Source organism: Anarhichas minor, unplaced genomic scaffold (genome assembly GCF_050575085.1).
Source record: "Anarhichas minor isolate MPS153535 unplaced genomic scaffold, ASM5057508v1 ptg000136l, whole genome shotgun sequence".
Lineage (NCBI taxonomy): Eukaryota > Metazoa > Chordata > Actinopteri > Perciformes > Anarhichadidae > Anarhichas > Anarhichas minor.
The window spans coordinates 13,759,686-13,773,936 of NW_027466582.1; the positions used below are offsets into that span (position 1 = coordinate 13,759,686).

Consider the following 14,251-nt stretch of genomic DNA (forward strand, 5'->3'; position numbering starts at 1 on the left):
AGACACTTTTGCTAATGAAAAATTAGATATGATCCCAAAAAATTACTCTTATTATTCACTTACTTAACTTATTATGGCATCTAACGTAAAGGTTGCAACTTCCGAACAACTGAAACTTCCCCCATGTGCCAAGCGTGTCGGAGAACTACGGTGGCGACCGCGAAATCGTAAAACGTGAATGGCGTGATCTAGAGCCAGTGTTTGGTTTGTCTGTTCTGGGCTACTGTAGAAGCATGGCGACCAGCTCCGTGAAGAGGACCCATATATCTGCTCTGTTATTTTATTGTACTGTATATATTGTGCATTTCCATATGTAATATTTTATTTTACTCTGTAAATTGCTGCTGCTACAAACTAATTTCCCCCTGGGGATGAATAAAGTTTATATCTATCGATCTATTTCGGAGACCACACAGTCTAGCCTTCGCGGTCCTCAAAGGACGCGGCCCACGTAGACCACGAAGGCTGGGTCCTCCGAAGGATGCAGCCCCTGAATTGAGACACAGGCCAAATCCCAATGTCCCCCCTTACGGACTCACGGACTTTGAGGCGCTATCCCGCGAAGTCCGTGAGGGTTTAGGGATGTCCCACTGTCACATCATTGAGTGTTTGAGGGCTCTCTTGCAGACATTTTGAGCCCTTTATGAACCCTTTCCGTAAGTCAGCATGGTATGCTGACTTAGCCTAAGGGAATTACCCACAAATCATTGCAATGTGACGTTAAACACGGGGTAGCCAGTGGACGCATGGAGACGTAAAAAAAAGGTAAACAAAGAGGACGGCTCATGTGTGTTCAGCCAGTCTTATTACATGTACATAGAAACATTAAGGGTTAAAGATGGAACAAAAAATAAACTTGAAATCTTATTTATTTATTCATCAAATATTTGATTTTTTCATTAAAGTTGTTTTGACAAAAACAAGTAAATATATTATATAAAGTTACCGCTCATCTTGTGAGGAAAGAGCCTGGAAGACTTTCAAATCAGGGAGTACAAAGTATAAAATAAATACCTACAATTACACATCTTATTTTTTGTTGTTTTCATGGTCAGGTGATATGTTGCAGTAAAGTGCTGTCCCATTCCTATTTACACCATCTCAAGCCCTCACAGTCTCTCACACTCACCCACTCACCAGGTGACGTCAGTAAGTCCTTGAGAGTTCAGGGTTTGAGGGTTTAGGGGGGACATTGGGATTTGGCCAGAGCTCCCATATAAGGCTTTACCGCGTGACTTTGTCACGTGATCCCTCATTTTGCACTTTAGCTCACATGGCTGTCGGTTGACTGCCAGTTGTGGGTGCAGGTGAGAAAGGAGGCGGTGTGATCATGGCCGAGGATGCGACTGTATCGGAGGAGACTTTAACAAGTGCTCTGACTCTGATGGTCAACTTGGGCAAAGTCCTTCTACAGACAGCCAAGGACGAGTCAGAAGGTAGGACTGATGCGGAAGAGGGATGCATCTGTGGGGACAGATATTATTGAAAGTTTGGACTTTGTATGTGCGCTATTGCCAAGAAAGCTATTAGATAGCGCGTTGATTATAGAGGTGAAAGTAGTCCGGTATGGTCCGTTACTATACGTACCATTATCATATTCAGTGCTGGGAAGATGGGACAACAGCTGGGTCAACATAGTTAGTTATCTCCGTATAGGAACTTGTATTACCGGCTCGGTTTGTCTCTTTGTTTGAACACTCATTACAGTAAAATGACATTCTTTAACATTACGAGAAAGGTAATTTGTGCTGCATTCACGTAGTTTCGGAATAATCGCAAAAATGACTTCCCGACTTTAACATTTCACGCGAACGCCCCTCCAAGTTTGAACAACGAGTCCCAAACAGCCACCGTGTTGTTTGAAGCAGTAAAATACGGCACATCTTATCTGTAGCGTTCATGTTGTTTCCTTATTATGCGGCTCAATGAACACACCGAATTCGGAAGAACGACTTCTCAACTCGGGTAAAGGGGCCGTCCGAGGAGCACCTGAATGCACCACTTGTCTGCGCTCTCCAGAGTTGCGACTTGCAAGCGTCAATCTAGTTTTCTTATAAATTGCTTTTAAATAGTTCCCGTGCCCCTCATTCTACCAGCATATGTGCGAACGAGAAGCGGAAATAAAAGACAAGATTTCACTCCAATTGGTGTTGCTAATTGGATTATATATAAACCGAATCGAAGAAGAGATCAGATTAATTTGTGTGTAATGTTTAGTTTTGCTTTATCACCTTTTGATTTGTGCCCAATAAGCGCAACAGTAATGCAAAGGCAAGTTATTTAATCTAAGTCTGTGGTTCCATTTTTACCACGTAGGCTAACACGTCAAATCTAGAGATCAAATAACACATATTTAACTTTTCACCCACAGTTACCACGCAATACAATTATTTATAATTCACCTTTTGACTATGTCATAAACTGGCTGTAACGCCGGTTTCTGGTGACTTATTAAAGCAGACGTGTGATCAGGTCGCTGGATTGAAGGCGTTGTAATGCAATCCCCATCGTGCTTACTGCCAACACAGTGACATTGCACAAATCGGCCTGAATAACTGTGTCCCTTTGTACCCATTCAGAATCCCTGGAGACGTTTGTCCCATATAAGATCACCACTTTACTCGGCCTGATCACAGCCGGAGCAGACTTCTACAGAAGGTGGGGCGCTCTCAACACCTGCAGAATCATTTGGCCGTGTCACTGGCTCTAGTATAATGATGTCAATCCACTGTTTTAATCAAAGTTTGACTATATATATATATATATATATATATATATATATATATATATATATATATATATATATATATATATTATTTTTTTAATACTGTGACGCAATTCTGTGTTTTGTTGCTGTTGAGCAGCATAGGAGTGAAGAAGAAGAGTGAGGCAGAGGACATTTGGCAGAAGTATTATCAGTAAGTATGAATAATCATAGCAAATGGTGATAATAGTGATGATAATTACACAAATGTATATCTTAAATGTGCAATAATGTCTATAATTATTTTCCTGGCCCCTTTTTCATCCCCTCCAGTGTTTGAAATAGTGAACACACTTATGTTTGTGATAAAAACATGATAGGGATAAGTTATGTATAAGTTTATTAAGGCAAAACAGCGAGGAAACAAACAAGGGAGCCCTCTGCATTACACCAAGCCAAATGCACCAAAAAGAGATGAAAACACAAACATCATAACTCTCCCTCCATCCTTCCCAAAACCATCAAACTTTGCTCAAACCTGCACGTCCCCTTTACTGACATTCAACCCACTCCTCAAATTATTTATTTTTTACATACAGGTGATCCAAAGCCAAATAGCCTCCACAAACGCAACACACACCAGGGAGAACACTCATGAAAAACCTGCAGATTGGTGTTGGATCTTATTAGTTATTAATGTAATGGATGAAGATCAGTGTGGACGCCTCTTTATCACAGAACTTTTCTCACTTTTCCAGCCACGCAGCAGTGAGAGAGCAGGTGGAGGAACTCTTGCAGCTTGAGGTGTGTATGCGTGAAACGTTTTGCCTTTTTAAGTTTCTATTAGGTCTTTGAATGTTACATATTATGACTTAAATTAGCTGATTCACAGACATATTTTACATACTGCACACAGCGAAGATTGGGGTCCACATCTTTGGTTCAATGTTAATATAATGAAACCCTGATATGCAGTGCATATATTTATATGCATGGATTTGTATTCTAATTCTCCAGGATCGTTTTCTTATATGGAATGCGTACAGTTTTCCAAATCAGTAATGAATCAACAACAACAAAAATGTCTCCACCTGGATTTCTGCGATAAAATTAAGTCAGAATGCAGAATGTCTATTTTGTGACTCTGTGACATAAAAACATTTGATAAAACTGACTTTAGACTTTGATGCTATGTGCTTGTTAGCTTAGAAACAAGAGCTGGATTAGGTCTTTGTCCAGTTTTAGTTATACGTCATATTACAATTCCTTTAATTATTTCGAAATATGCTTTTACATTATTTTTCTATTTAATTTGTCTCTTAACCTGTCTGATTGACTTGATGTATACTGGGATTTGTTTAGTTTCATAGTTTCAACCCGTGTGTGTGTGTGTGTGTGAGCAGAGTGAGTGGGACTCCTTCCTGGAGAGTGTGGACAGACGTCTGCAGACGACAGACAGACAGCTGTCAGGAAGAAAGATCGCAGACCGCCTGAGCCCTGATACTCCGTTCACCGATGGACGGAGTGGAGAGTGAGTTCACACACTGCTGCTCATAACCTCAACTTGAATGTTCTTACCGCCTTTGTTTGTGTCAATTAAAACCCACAGTGGGGTTGGTCATCAGTACAAAGAGACATCTTTACCATGCAACATCCAAGTATTTTTATTGAATCTAACTGTGTTTGTCTCATCGTCGTCTGAAGGAGCGTGACCCTGGGTCAGTACCTGGGTCAGGGTCAGAAGCCGCTGCTGGTCCTCATCAGACATTTTGGATGACTACCGTGACGAGACCACGCGGCAGAGCTGGAGGCACATCAGGTCAGTTAACATTCAGTCTGATGGTAATTATTCATTTAGAATCATTCTTTTAAAGAAAACAACTTTCAACTTAAACTTTTTTTGTTTGTTTTGCGTCTTTTATATTTTTAGCTTGATATATAAGATTACCACACAAATACAATCAAGTTAGCTCCTGTCACAGCACGTGAACATGGACATAGATATACCAAAATCTTAAGTGAATATTCCATCCACTCAGCCTTATACAGTGTATCCCACGGCATATAGAACCATGTATAGTCCCGCTACCATGGAGGAGATACAACAGTGTTGTGTAACCTTTAATCCAGGCTCTTAAACCATGGCAGACGGGAACGTCTATACAAGGCCCTTATCTTAACTTCCAAGCACAATGAGCAACTAATAAAAACGTTTTGGTTTTATTTAAGGGGTTATGTGCTGAACTAATTATTGCCCAGGATCAGTGACTTCCTAAGCTAAGCTAACCTAACCAGGTGCTTAGCTTTGTACTTACTGTGAGTGGTCTCGGCCTTCTCATCTAACTCTCAACAAGGAAGAAAATAACCATATATGCCAAAATGTTGAACTATTCCTTTAACCATGTGGACTCCTAAATCCTTTTTTTTTCTCTGCTCTGGCTACAAAAGTGTCCAAACATTTTTTTCCATGGCCTTGCAGCCACCACGCATCTACTTCTAAATCAATAAATGACGGAGTGAGTGTAACAGATATAACCCATTACAGGCTTGCGATCAGTGTTTTTGTGAATTGTTTCATTTTGCATCTCTGTAGGCTGCCCTGGAGGCTCTGTCAGTGCGGGTCTTGGTGGTTTCTTTCGGGGGTTTGGAGGGGGCTCAGGTGTGGCTGGAGCAGACTGGATGTACTTTCGACATGCTGCTGGATCCACAGAGAAAGGTGAGGTCATGACTGAATCAACTGACAACATGATAAGGAAATAAAAAAACAACTAGGATTTGTCTTGTTCTGTAAATTTCAAATATAAGGATCAGATTACAGCAGATTAAACCTGTCTGCATGCTATTATAGTGTAGCTATATTTATATTCAGTGCAGGTGGGTAGGTGCATGAGACTAGAGACTTGTTATATTTAGCAGCTGTTTGATGATGTGTCCTGAAAGCCCAGTAAGCCGAAGCCTCCAAACCATTCATTCTGAAAAGTCAACCACCAGATGTTAGCAGATGTGAGATGGAAACCAGGGCAAGCAACCAAATATGAAGACAGAAGATTTTCCACATGTCACAGAAGCGATCGTCAATCATGATGTGTGTGTCTGTGTGAAAAACCTGAATAGGTCGTCCACAAAATACTTTTCATATCCAGTTTTTTATTTTTATTTTTATTTTTTTTTCTGCAGAAAATATTACACATTCCTAACACCGTAGATGTCGTCTCTGCCACAGGTATACAGGAGTTTCGGCCTCGGCTCTTCCTACGCCAAGGTGATGAGGTTCGGCTGCCTGCTGCAGTACTCGGAGTACGGAGCTGTGGACAGAGACTTCCCCGTTGTCGCCCCTCGTCTGCTGGAAGATATCTACCAGGTACACATGGACGGCACAGCAGCAAATACTTTGAATCGGTGACGTAAACCGAGGAAATGTGTGCCAAATTTTCAGATTACGTGTGTGTGGGGTTAAAAAAAAAAAAAGTTGTCCCCACCTCTCCCCTTCTCTGTGCTGTGCCTTTTCAAATTGAGAGAAATTACTTTGGTTCATAACTGCTAACTGACTAAGGAAATACCTGCAGTCACTTTCAACAACTTCCTCTTAAATGAAATGCAGTTATCAGTCCCATTCTGTGCAACTTTGATTGTGAAGGTAAATTACATTTACTTTAATTAATGGTCTCAATTAGATGATCCTTATATACTCAAAACATGAGATTGTTATTTAAAAGCTCTTCCATTCTGTACTTTAGTTCAGGCTGCAAAACAAAAACAATGAGTGGTAGAGCTGCAGAGTCTAGTATTCACCACCCCTTTGCATTACATTTGATTCTATGTTAATATAGATAAACAAGCTTTAATGTGTTTTGGTATTTTTAGATGGGAGGTGACTTTTTGCTGGATGAAGCAGGGAAGGTCCTTCTTTCTCACCCGTCTAAATCCCCAATGGACAGGCCGGCTGTGAAGGCCATCCTGCAGACCCTGGACCCTTCAGGCTGCTCTGCCGACTCAGCAGAGTAACATCAACATGTGGATGACGAGCTGTGAACACTGGAGACACTTGGTTTGATCAGGGGGTTTAATGTTGTTGTTTTTACCACATCACTGACACCACAGAGGAAGAGCAGCTCTTTGACTCACGTTTATGACGTCACGTCTCGCATTCATGACACCATGAAGAAATGTGACCGATGCAGAACTGTAAATCAAAGACAAATGGATCTTCTCTTTGTTGTGTCATTGTTGTGATGGGAGCATCTTTTAAATGAGCGGTACGACTGGATTGCAATATAGTTTGATATGATTTTAGCAATTTCACTGTAATCTGTCATGTTAGAGAATATGGCATTCCTTTAGGCTTTACTTCAAAGGTGCTGAATTTGACTTTCAGAGCATTAATATAGCAGCAAACAATTATCGTGTGCGTGTGCGTGTGTGTCCGAGTTTTTGTGTTTACATAGCCGGGCCGGCCGCTCGTGCATGCTGTTGCATGTGAGTCTCTCCGCACTGCGCTCATACAGCAGTAACTACTAAACACGCCGTCCCGACCCTCGTAGGGCCCACCCTCCGGTTTCCCACTCAGTAGACACTGCTAGCTTTATCAGTACTGTTGATATTTGCACTGTTTGTGCCGTTAGCACCGTTAGCTGCTAGCCACCAGCTCAGCCATCGCCATGTTCAGAGCCTTGTGGAGTCAACAGATATGCTCTGAATTTGGCATTTTGCACCTTTTTATTGGTGACTTATGCAGGTTTGGATTTTGGAGGCCCTAAGTGGCGGTGAGAGGGAACATTTTTAGTTTTGGAAGGGACGAATTACTACATTACCCAGACATGATGATATCACTGGCTAGTGGCTGGTCAGGGTAGAGATGAAAGCTGCTGCTGCATCCTCTTTTTTTCTTATGTAATCATGAAACTGCACTTTGAGACTTTACAGTAGAAAAAAAAGACATAATTGCTGCTGTGCTACAAATCTGATATGTTCCTATCTATAAATAAAATAAGAACATAATTTGTCGGAAACTCTGGTGTTTGATGTTAAAATCCCACAGGATGACAACCCAGGATTTCTGATGAGTAGGAGCTGGGTATGCAAAACGGTATGTACCAAAAACTGTCTGTAAGATATGTAGTCTTCTTGTCCTAAAATTTGATGAGAATGTTCTTGATTTAAATCAAAATATTTGCCAATTTTAGAAAAAACGTATTGTATAGTTGTATATATTTAGACACCATTTTAACATTTTAGAACTTGGGCTTCTTTTGTTAAATAAAAAATGGTTCTGTAGAAAAACATGTCTCTATATTTCTAAAAGTAAGTTCTCACAAAAGTGTCATTGTGGTACCAGCACTGTATCAAAACATATCACACAATACCCAGCCCTATGGTGAGGCAGATTTATGAAAAGCACTTACATTCAGTGTTTTATATAAAACTATTTTGCTTTACATACTGTGGGGAAATGTTCTGGTCTGAGATGTTGGAGAATCAGCAGTTTGACCAGACTTTATTAAAATAGCTTCAAAGCTCAGAAGTAACAGCAAAGCACTGGCTCCTGTTCAGCCCAAACACACATTGATTTATATCTTCAAGAGGTTCACTATGTGCTGATTCTGAAGAAAGTGCCTCCCAGATTTTCATGTTTTTTTTTTTTTGCAAACTTTGAATAAATATTTAGAGTCGCCAGCGTGAAATCACAGCAGAGTCCTGACTGGTTTACATTCATATCACTGCAGCTGCATGAATAATATATTTATTATACTAACTTCATCTGATAAAGTTACCTAATCTTACTTTTTCCGTACTTTTAGAACTTAAATGGCAATACATGGATTCTTGAGCATTGAAAAATTAAAAGCTGCATTCTGTTTCACCTTAAAAAAAACAATACCTTGAAATATTTCCATGGCAGATGTTTTTATCCTGTACGCATATGGACACTACTTAAACACTGCTGCACTAATAGCATATAGGATGGAAATCATAATTGATATTTATATTGAAACATTCTTTTTCTTATGGAGAATTTAAGACCCCACCCTTGAAAACAACCAATCCAGCTATGTTTTAAGTGTATTTTAAAGGGCAATAAGTTATTTGAAAATAGAATGGGCTTTTATTTATCATGATTATGACTGAAGCTCAAAGTAATAAAAAAAAAAAAGAGTTCTTAAAGTGCCACCCTGTCATCAAACTCGCACACATAGTTCATGGTCCGATCGCAGTAGTGGTCCCACCAGTCGCCGTCGTCCGACGACATCGACACGCAGTTCTCCCGCCTCCCGCCGTCCGGCTGGCTGGACAGGAAGTGTTTGCGCCACTGGAAGTACGAGACCCGCGTCCCGTCGTCGAAGAGGTACATGCCCTCAGATCGCAGGTCGTTGACGCCCAGCCAGACGGGCCAGTTCCCCGGGTGGAAAAAGGACTTGACGTAGTCGGCGAGGGCCTCCTGCTCCTTGCGGTCGCGCGGCATCGCCATGCGACCGCCGCGCTCCAGGCACTTCCTGGACGCTCCGGCGTAGTCCTCGTGGCTATTGTACACGAGATAGCATTTGTATCCCATCCGGTGTCCCTTCTGGCAACCTGAGAAGTAGAGGACAAAAAGACAATCATCCAGTCTTAAAACATGCAGCAACAGATGTGTTGTTGTCCACTTGAGGGCAACGCAACATTTAGATATTACCACCATACTAAGTTTATGGTGAACAAAGCGCCCCCTGTTGCTTATTTTTCACAGCAGACGCAGAGCTAAATTAGCATTAACTTGGAGTTGTATGAAAGTAACTCTGTTACCTTCCAGTCGTCCCATCTCCTTGCGGTTGGCCTTGCTGTGCTGGTAGACCCCCCGGATGCTGTCCTCCAGCTCCTCAACTTTAGCTGCCATGTAGGTGACGGGGAACAACAAAAAACAAGGAGACTTGATGAAAGTTAGTCCAGGGCATCGTCCGCTTGGCTTCCCTTTTTAAAGTTAAAAATCTATAATGGCAAATTAAACTCTCGAGCCAATTGCACCGCCACAGCTCATTATGGGGGATTGAATGGTAATGATGGTCTATGGAGGACGTCCAAATATAGTTCATCTCATTCACTTTCTTTCATTCTCATTCGGCGTCGTTTTCATTCATCTTGCTTCTTTCATCCTGTGCAATATCAATACCTTGTACTTTTTTAGCAGAGGGGGGCGCCACATGTATCCTATCCATTTGTCCATTTTACAATGAACATGACTTACTTAAGGACAAATGCCAGAAATAGGGATACAAAAGTATATATATATATATATATATATATATATATATATATAGGGTGGAAAGGGAAAAAAGTCTGTGGAGAAATGTGGATGTGTTGTGACCGTCTTACCATCCACCCTGGTCAGCCGGTCCATTAACTGGCTGACTTTAACATCCAGGGTGTAGTGACCAACATTCAGCTTGTGGATCGCCTGGTCCATATCGGCTAATCTGGACACTAACAGAATACAGTAGGACAAGGACAGGAAAGAGAAATGTGTTGCATTCATGAAATATGAAATATTACTGTGCTAGAGTACAGCGATAAGGCTCATAGTCAGACTAATGATGCCGTTATTTTCCACAGTGATGACATAGTGTTAGGAAGCATGACATCTGAACTGGATCTGGATATGGAGACTCACAGACATAGTTGTATGAGTTTTCAAAGTCTGACACTGGGCTGGTTGGCTCTGGTTCAGGCTCTGGAAGAATATCGGGAACGTCCCCTCGCGCCCTCTTCACCTCTGAAAGGGATGCCTGACACACAGAGAGAGAAATTGCAATTTTTAACACTTCTTAGGTGCAATTATAAGGTCCTACCCATTTCTAAACTTCTTAATGTTTATCACATATACACATAAATAATCATCTCAAAATATATAAACATGCATCTTCAATAACATGGACCACAATGGATGTAAATGTTTAGCTTATCATCATCATTATCCTCTAAATTATATGCAGGATGGGGTGTTTGTGATCTGTACCTTTAGTATTGTCCAAAAAAATCTGTTTAAACTTGAAACCATGTGTACTTTAATCACTATCAGCAACACCATGTGTGTCAACATGTTCCCTCTGTGGCATATGGGCTGACAGAGGGAGAGGCGTGTTTCATTTTGAGGTCTGACACACACATTAAGTTTTAGTAGAGGGGAAAAAAACGACCAGATGGACTTGCTCCTCTCTGTGTATCATCATACATTCCAGTCTTTAAAACCATCATCATCCTCAACGCGTCTGGTTTATTTGCACTTCAACCATCTCAACATAATATTTTGCAAAAAACGTCTAATTGTTTATTATCTTTTGCTTGGTTTAGCTTGACCTGACTCCCTCCTATACACATGTACAGCACTCTGAGCACTGTGAATGGGGTTTCACCCAAAGAAACAGACATGCAACAGCAACAGCAACATCTCCAATGAAATACAGTTTTAAGTTAATCGAGTCCAAGCGCACACACAGTACACACAATCAGTCCTGACCTGTGTTGGTGCTGCGGCGGCCGTCCCTGTAGGAACACACACTCCCAGAGAACATAAACACAGGAGAGCGAGCGAGGTGGCAGCCGGTCCCATTTTCTGCTTCCTAATGACTCTGCTTTTACTTCAGCAGCAAAACTCCCTCTGAGTCTCTCTCTCTCTCTCTCTCTCTCTCTCTCTCTCTCTCTTTCCACTGTCTGAGTCTCTCTCTTTCACTCCTCTTCCCCTCCCGACCCTCGTGCTTCTCTCACAGATGTGATCCAGGACTCAGGAGCAGCAGCAGCAGCAGGGATCTCCCATTAGAAATGTGAATGAGAGAAAACACACAGATGCTGAAATGTCACGTATTTAGAAAACAAATCAAAGTCACGTCCCAGTCGTCTCTCCGCTCTCTGTCTTGTTCAGGATGTCACTCCAAACAACAGGAAAGCTCTGTGTTTTTTCTCCCACCTCCCATTTCCACTCTTTGTGTGAACTCTGTAGTTTTACGCAGGGGAATAACAACACAGGCAATTCATTTTTAAGGCCCTTTAAATGGTTTTATTTCAGCCTAAAGATAATCCTTTGGTTTAGATGGAAAAATCTAATCTGGAGATACAAGACTTCCATTCCAATTGAGAGACATCCTCAGTTCACTAGCAATGTTAAATTATAATGTCAGTAAAAGAACATTTGTCTCCTAACCTGAATCAGTTCAAAGCTCATCGCAATTGTGTACACTTTAATATAATAATCTGAACTCAATGTCCACTTACTAGCTTTTTTCTGGAGCTTTCAACCGTATTAAACTGTCTTTATGGCAGATGGAGTTTGCTCCGTTCTTATGGATCTCCCGTGTCCAATTTTTTGCCTAAATGTTTGGCATGAAAGTTCAGTTTTGGCCCTTTGAATAGTAGTTTGATAAAATTGTCAAACTACTGAAAAGCTCCTATTTACATAGTCAAGAATCAACGATCATGCCGAATGTACAATTTGGATGTTGGTTTAACATTTATTTCTGGCTTAAACGTTGGCTGAATTCTGTTGCAAATAGAAAACACTGCATGCCTGTACACACTTGCATACTGTGGTCCTAAACTCTCTCTCTCAGACACACACACACACACACACACACACCGGTACGTAGATGTACACACACAGCCCTTCTTTTAATTTGGCCAAATATCAGGCGTGCTTGCCAAGCTTTTAAAGTGAAATTAAATAAATTATGGGTGAGAGAAATATGAGGTTCTGAATCTATTTAGGGGAAATGACAACATTAAAATAAATGTCTGTGCATGTGTGTGTGTGTGTGTGTGTGTGTGTGTGTGTGTGTGTGTGTGTGTGGTTGTAACAGGAGGTATGCCAGTTAAAATGCCACAAGAATCCATCAGAGTTTCCAGGGGAAGCGAGGCAGGGCCCTGGGATCCGGAGACTGGGAGGAGCTCTGGCAGCGCCTGGGACTGTGAGCATCTGCGTTCAGCAAAGAGGGACAACTGTGTGAGTCTGCACTTTAAACACAGCTGTTCCAGTTCACTACGGAGTCCAATACTCCTAAAAATGTTTCCAGATTTCAGATTGGAGTCAAACAACGATCTGGAAAAAGTGTCTACCCTTGTTTTGACCTTCGTGGTTCTTGTTGATTTCCCACTGTGAACAATCAAAACAGCTGCATTCAAATCAAACGAGGGCTGAAATGATTCGTCAATTAATCGCTTCAATTCATCAACTGCAAACGTGAAAATGTCCTGTTTTATCTTATACGATATTAACTTCATGATTTGGGGATTTTGGATTGTCCATCGAACAATGAAACTAATTTTGAAGAAGTTACCTTGGGCTTCAGGGAATTACAATGAGAATTTCTCACATTTAATAAACCAAACGATTCAGCGAGAGAAGAGTTGATAATAAAAATAACATACATAATAGTATAAATAAGTTATAGGCCTGTTTGTTTAATAATGCACCATGCCTTATTAGACATTAGGGAACAAAATAACTGTCCTGTTCCTTTTTCCGCTGTAAGTTCAATACCGTGCAGTGGTTTTTATTCACCCAAACATTTGTAGTAAAATAAAAGTGAAAGGGAACACAAAGCAGCCATTCAGAGTGTGGAGGTCCTGGGTGGTGCTGCAGGGAGGTTGGCTGGACTGGACAAAGGTGCCACAGTTCAGCGAGGGAGGATGAACACACACATACAGTAAAGACCAACACTGATACATGATATATTAAGATATAATCTGTTTGTGGTTTATTTTGTTCTGATGTTTAATATCTTTTCCAGTTTAAAGGCTTAAAATTATTTAAAATGCTTTTAGCAACACATACATTGTAAAATCTTAAATGCAATAGATGCTATGCTGGATTAGACCCCCTACGAGGGAGGGAGGGTGTCTTAAATCTATAAAACGATACAGGACATCAGCCTGATATGCGAGGAGGACCAGGATGAGACGTGGCAACGTAGTTTAAAACATATACATACCACCTCTTTCTGCATAAGGCATGGTCTCATTCAAAGTCTTACATCCATTGCACTATTCCCCCGAGAAATTGGCCAGAAAGTCACCACAGTCCAGCTGTGCTAGGTCACATGCTCTGGTCATGCAAATGACGAGGTCACTTTTGGGTGAAGATTTTCGAAGTGAACTCCAACATTTGTGGTGGGACAGTAGATCCATGTCTTTGGGGCGTCTTCGTCAGAAGAACAACTTCCTGTTCTCTGGCTTTGCTGTGTTATTTTTTTTTACAGCATACATTATGAATGAAACACAGTAATGCTCTTCCTTCTTTAGACCCACACTGTGAAGCGGCTGCTTTGTGCCCGAGGGAGACGGTGGAATGAGGTCTGGTTATTCTAAACTGGGCCAATGTGTTGTTCAACTGAACAGCACAAAGTTTCCTCTTGAGCATCAGACATCCTTCCCTCCTCCTTTTCATAAATGGCATTTTGGATCTGGTAGGAATTACAGCTGGAGGGATTGATGTCATGGGGCTGACGAGGAGGTCGACAAGAATGCAAACAATCTTCGACTGATATTGCATTTGTAACCATAGCAGACGCTCCTGGTAGTGACGTC

At 41.3% G+C, this 14,251-nt stretch overlaps 2 protein-coding genes across 2 annotated transcripts; one reads left to right on the forward strand and one right to left on the reverse strand.

The window, feature by feature from the left end:
- The first annotated feature begins 87 nt into the window (after positions 1 to 87).
- Positions 88 to 7,702, forward strand: selenol (selenoprotein L). Its single transcript, XM_076083726.1, has 9 exons — positions 88 to 1,436; positions 2,580 to 2,658; positions 2,865 to 2,918; positions 3,463 to 3,508; positions 4,108 to 4,235; positions 4,409 to 4,523; positions 5,298 to 5,420; positions 5,928 to 6,065; positions 6,569 to 7,702. The coding sequence occupies exons 1-9, from the start codon at positions 1,331 to 1,333 to the stop codon at positions 6,707 to 6,709; spliced, it is 930 nt and encodes a 309-aa protein (XP_075939841.1). The 5' UTR covers positions 88 to 1,330; the 3' UTR covers positions 6,710 to 7,702.
- A 674-nt stretch (positions 7,703 to 8,376) lies between these two features.
- On the reverse strand, positions 8,377 to 11,285 carry clec11a (C-type lectin domain containing 11A). Its single transcript, XM_076083727.1, has 5 exons — positions 11,193 to 11,285; positions 10,347 to 10,461; positions 10,052 to 10,159; positions 9,485 to 9,568; positions 8,377 to 9,274 (listed from the first exon to the last, which is right to left on the reverse strand). Exons 1-5 carry the CDS (start codon positions 11,283 to 11,285, stop codon positions 8,862 to 8,864), a joined length of 813 nt encoding a protein of 270 aa, XP_075939842.1. The 3' UTR covers positions 8,377 to 8,861.
- Between the last annotated feature and the right edge of the window lie 2,966 nt (positions 11,286 to 14,251).

What these genes read in the sequence shown, in the direction of transcription:
- clec11a (XM_076083727.1), bottom strand. Translation starts at nt 11,285, where the DNA reads ATGGGACCGGCTGCCACCTCGCTCGCTCTCCTGTGTTTATGTTCTCTG. An exon ending in CCGCCGCAGCACCAACACAG is followed by an intron (nt 10,462 to 11,192) that starts GTCAGGACTGAT and finishes TCTGTGTGTCAG; the next exon opens with GCATCCCTTTCAGAGGTGAA. An exon ending in CCGGCTGACCAGGGTGGATG is followed by an intron (nt 9,569 to 10,051) that starts GTAAGACGGTCA and finishes CCTACATGGCAG; the next exon opens with CTAAAGTTGAGGAGCTGGAG.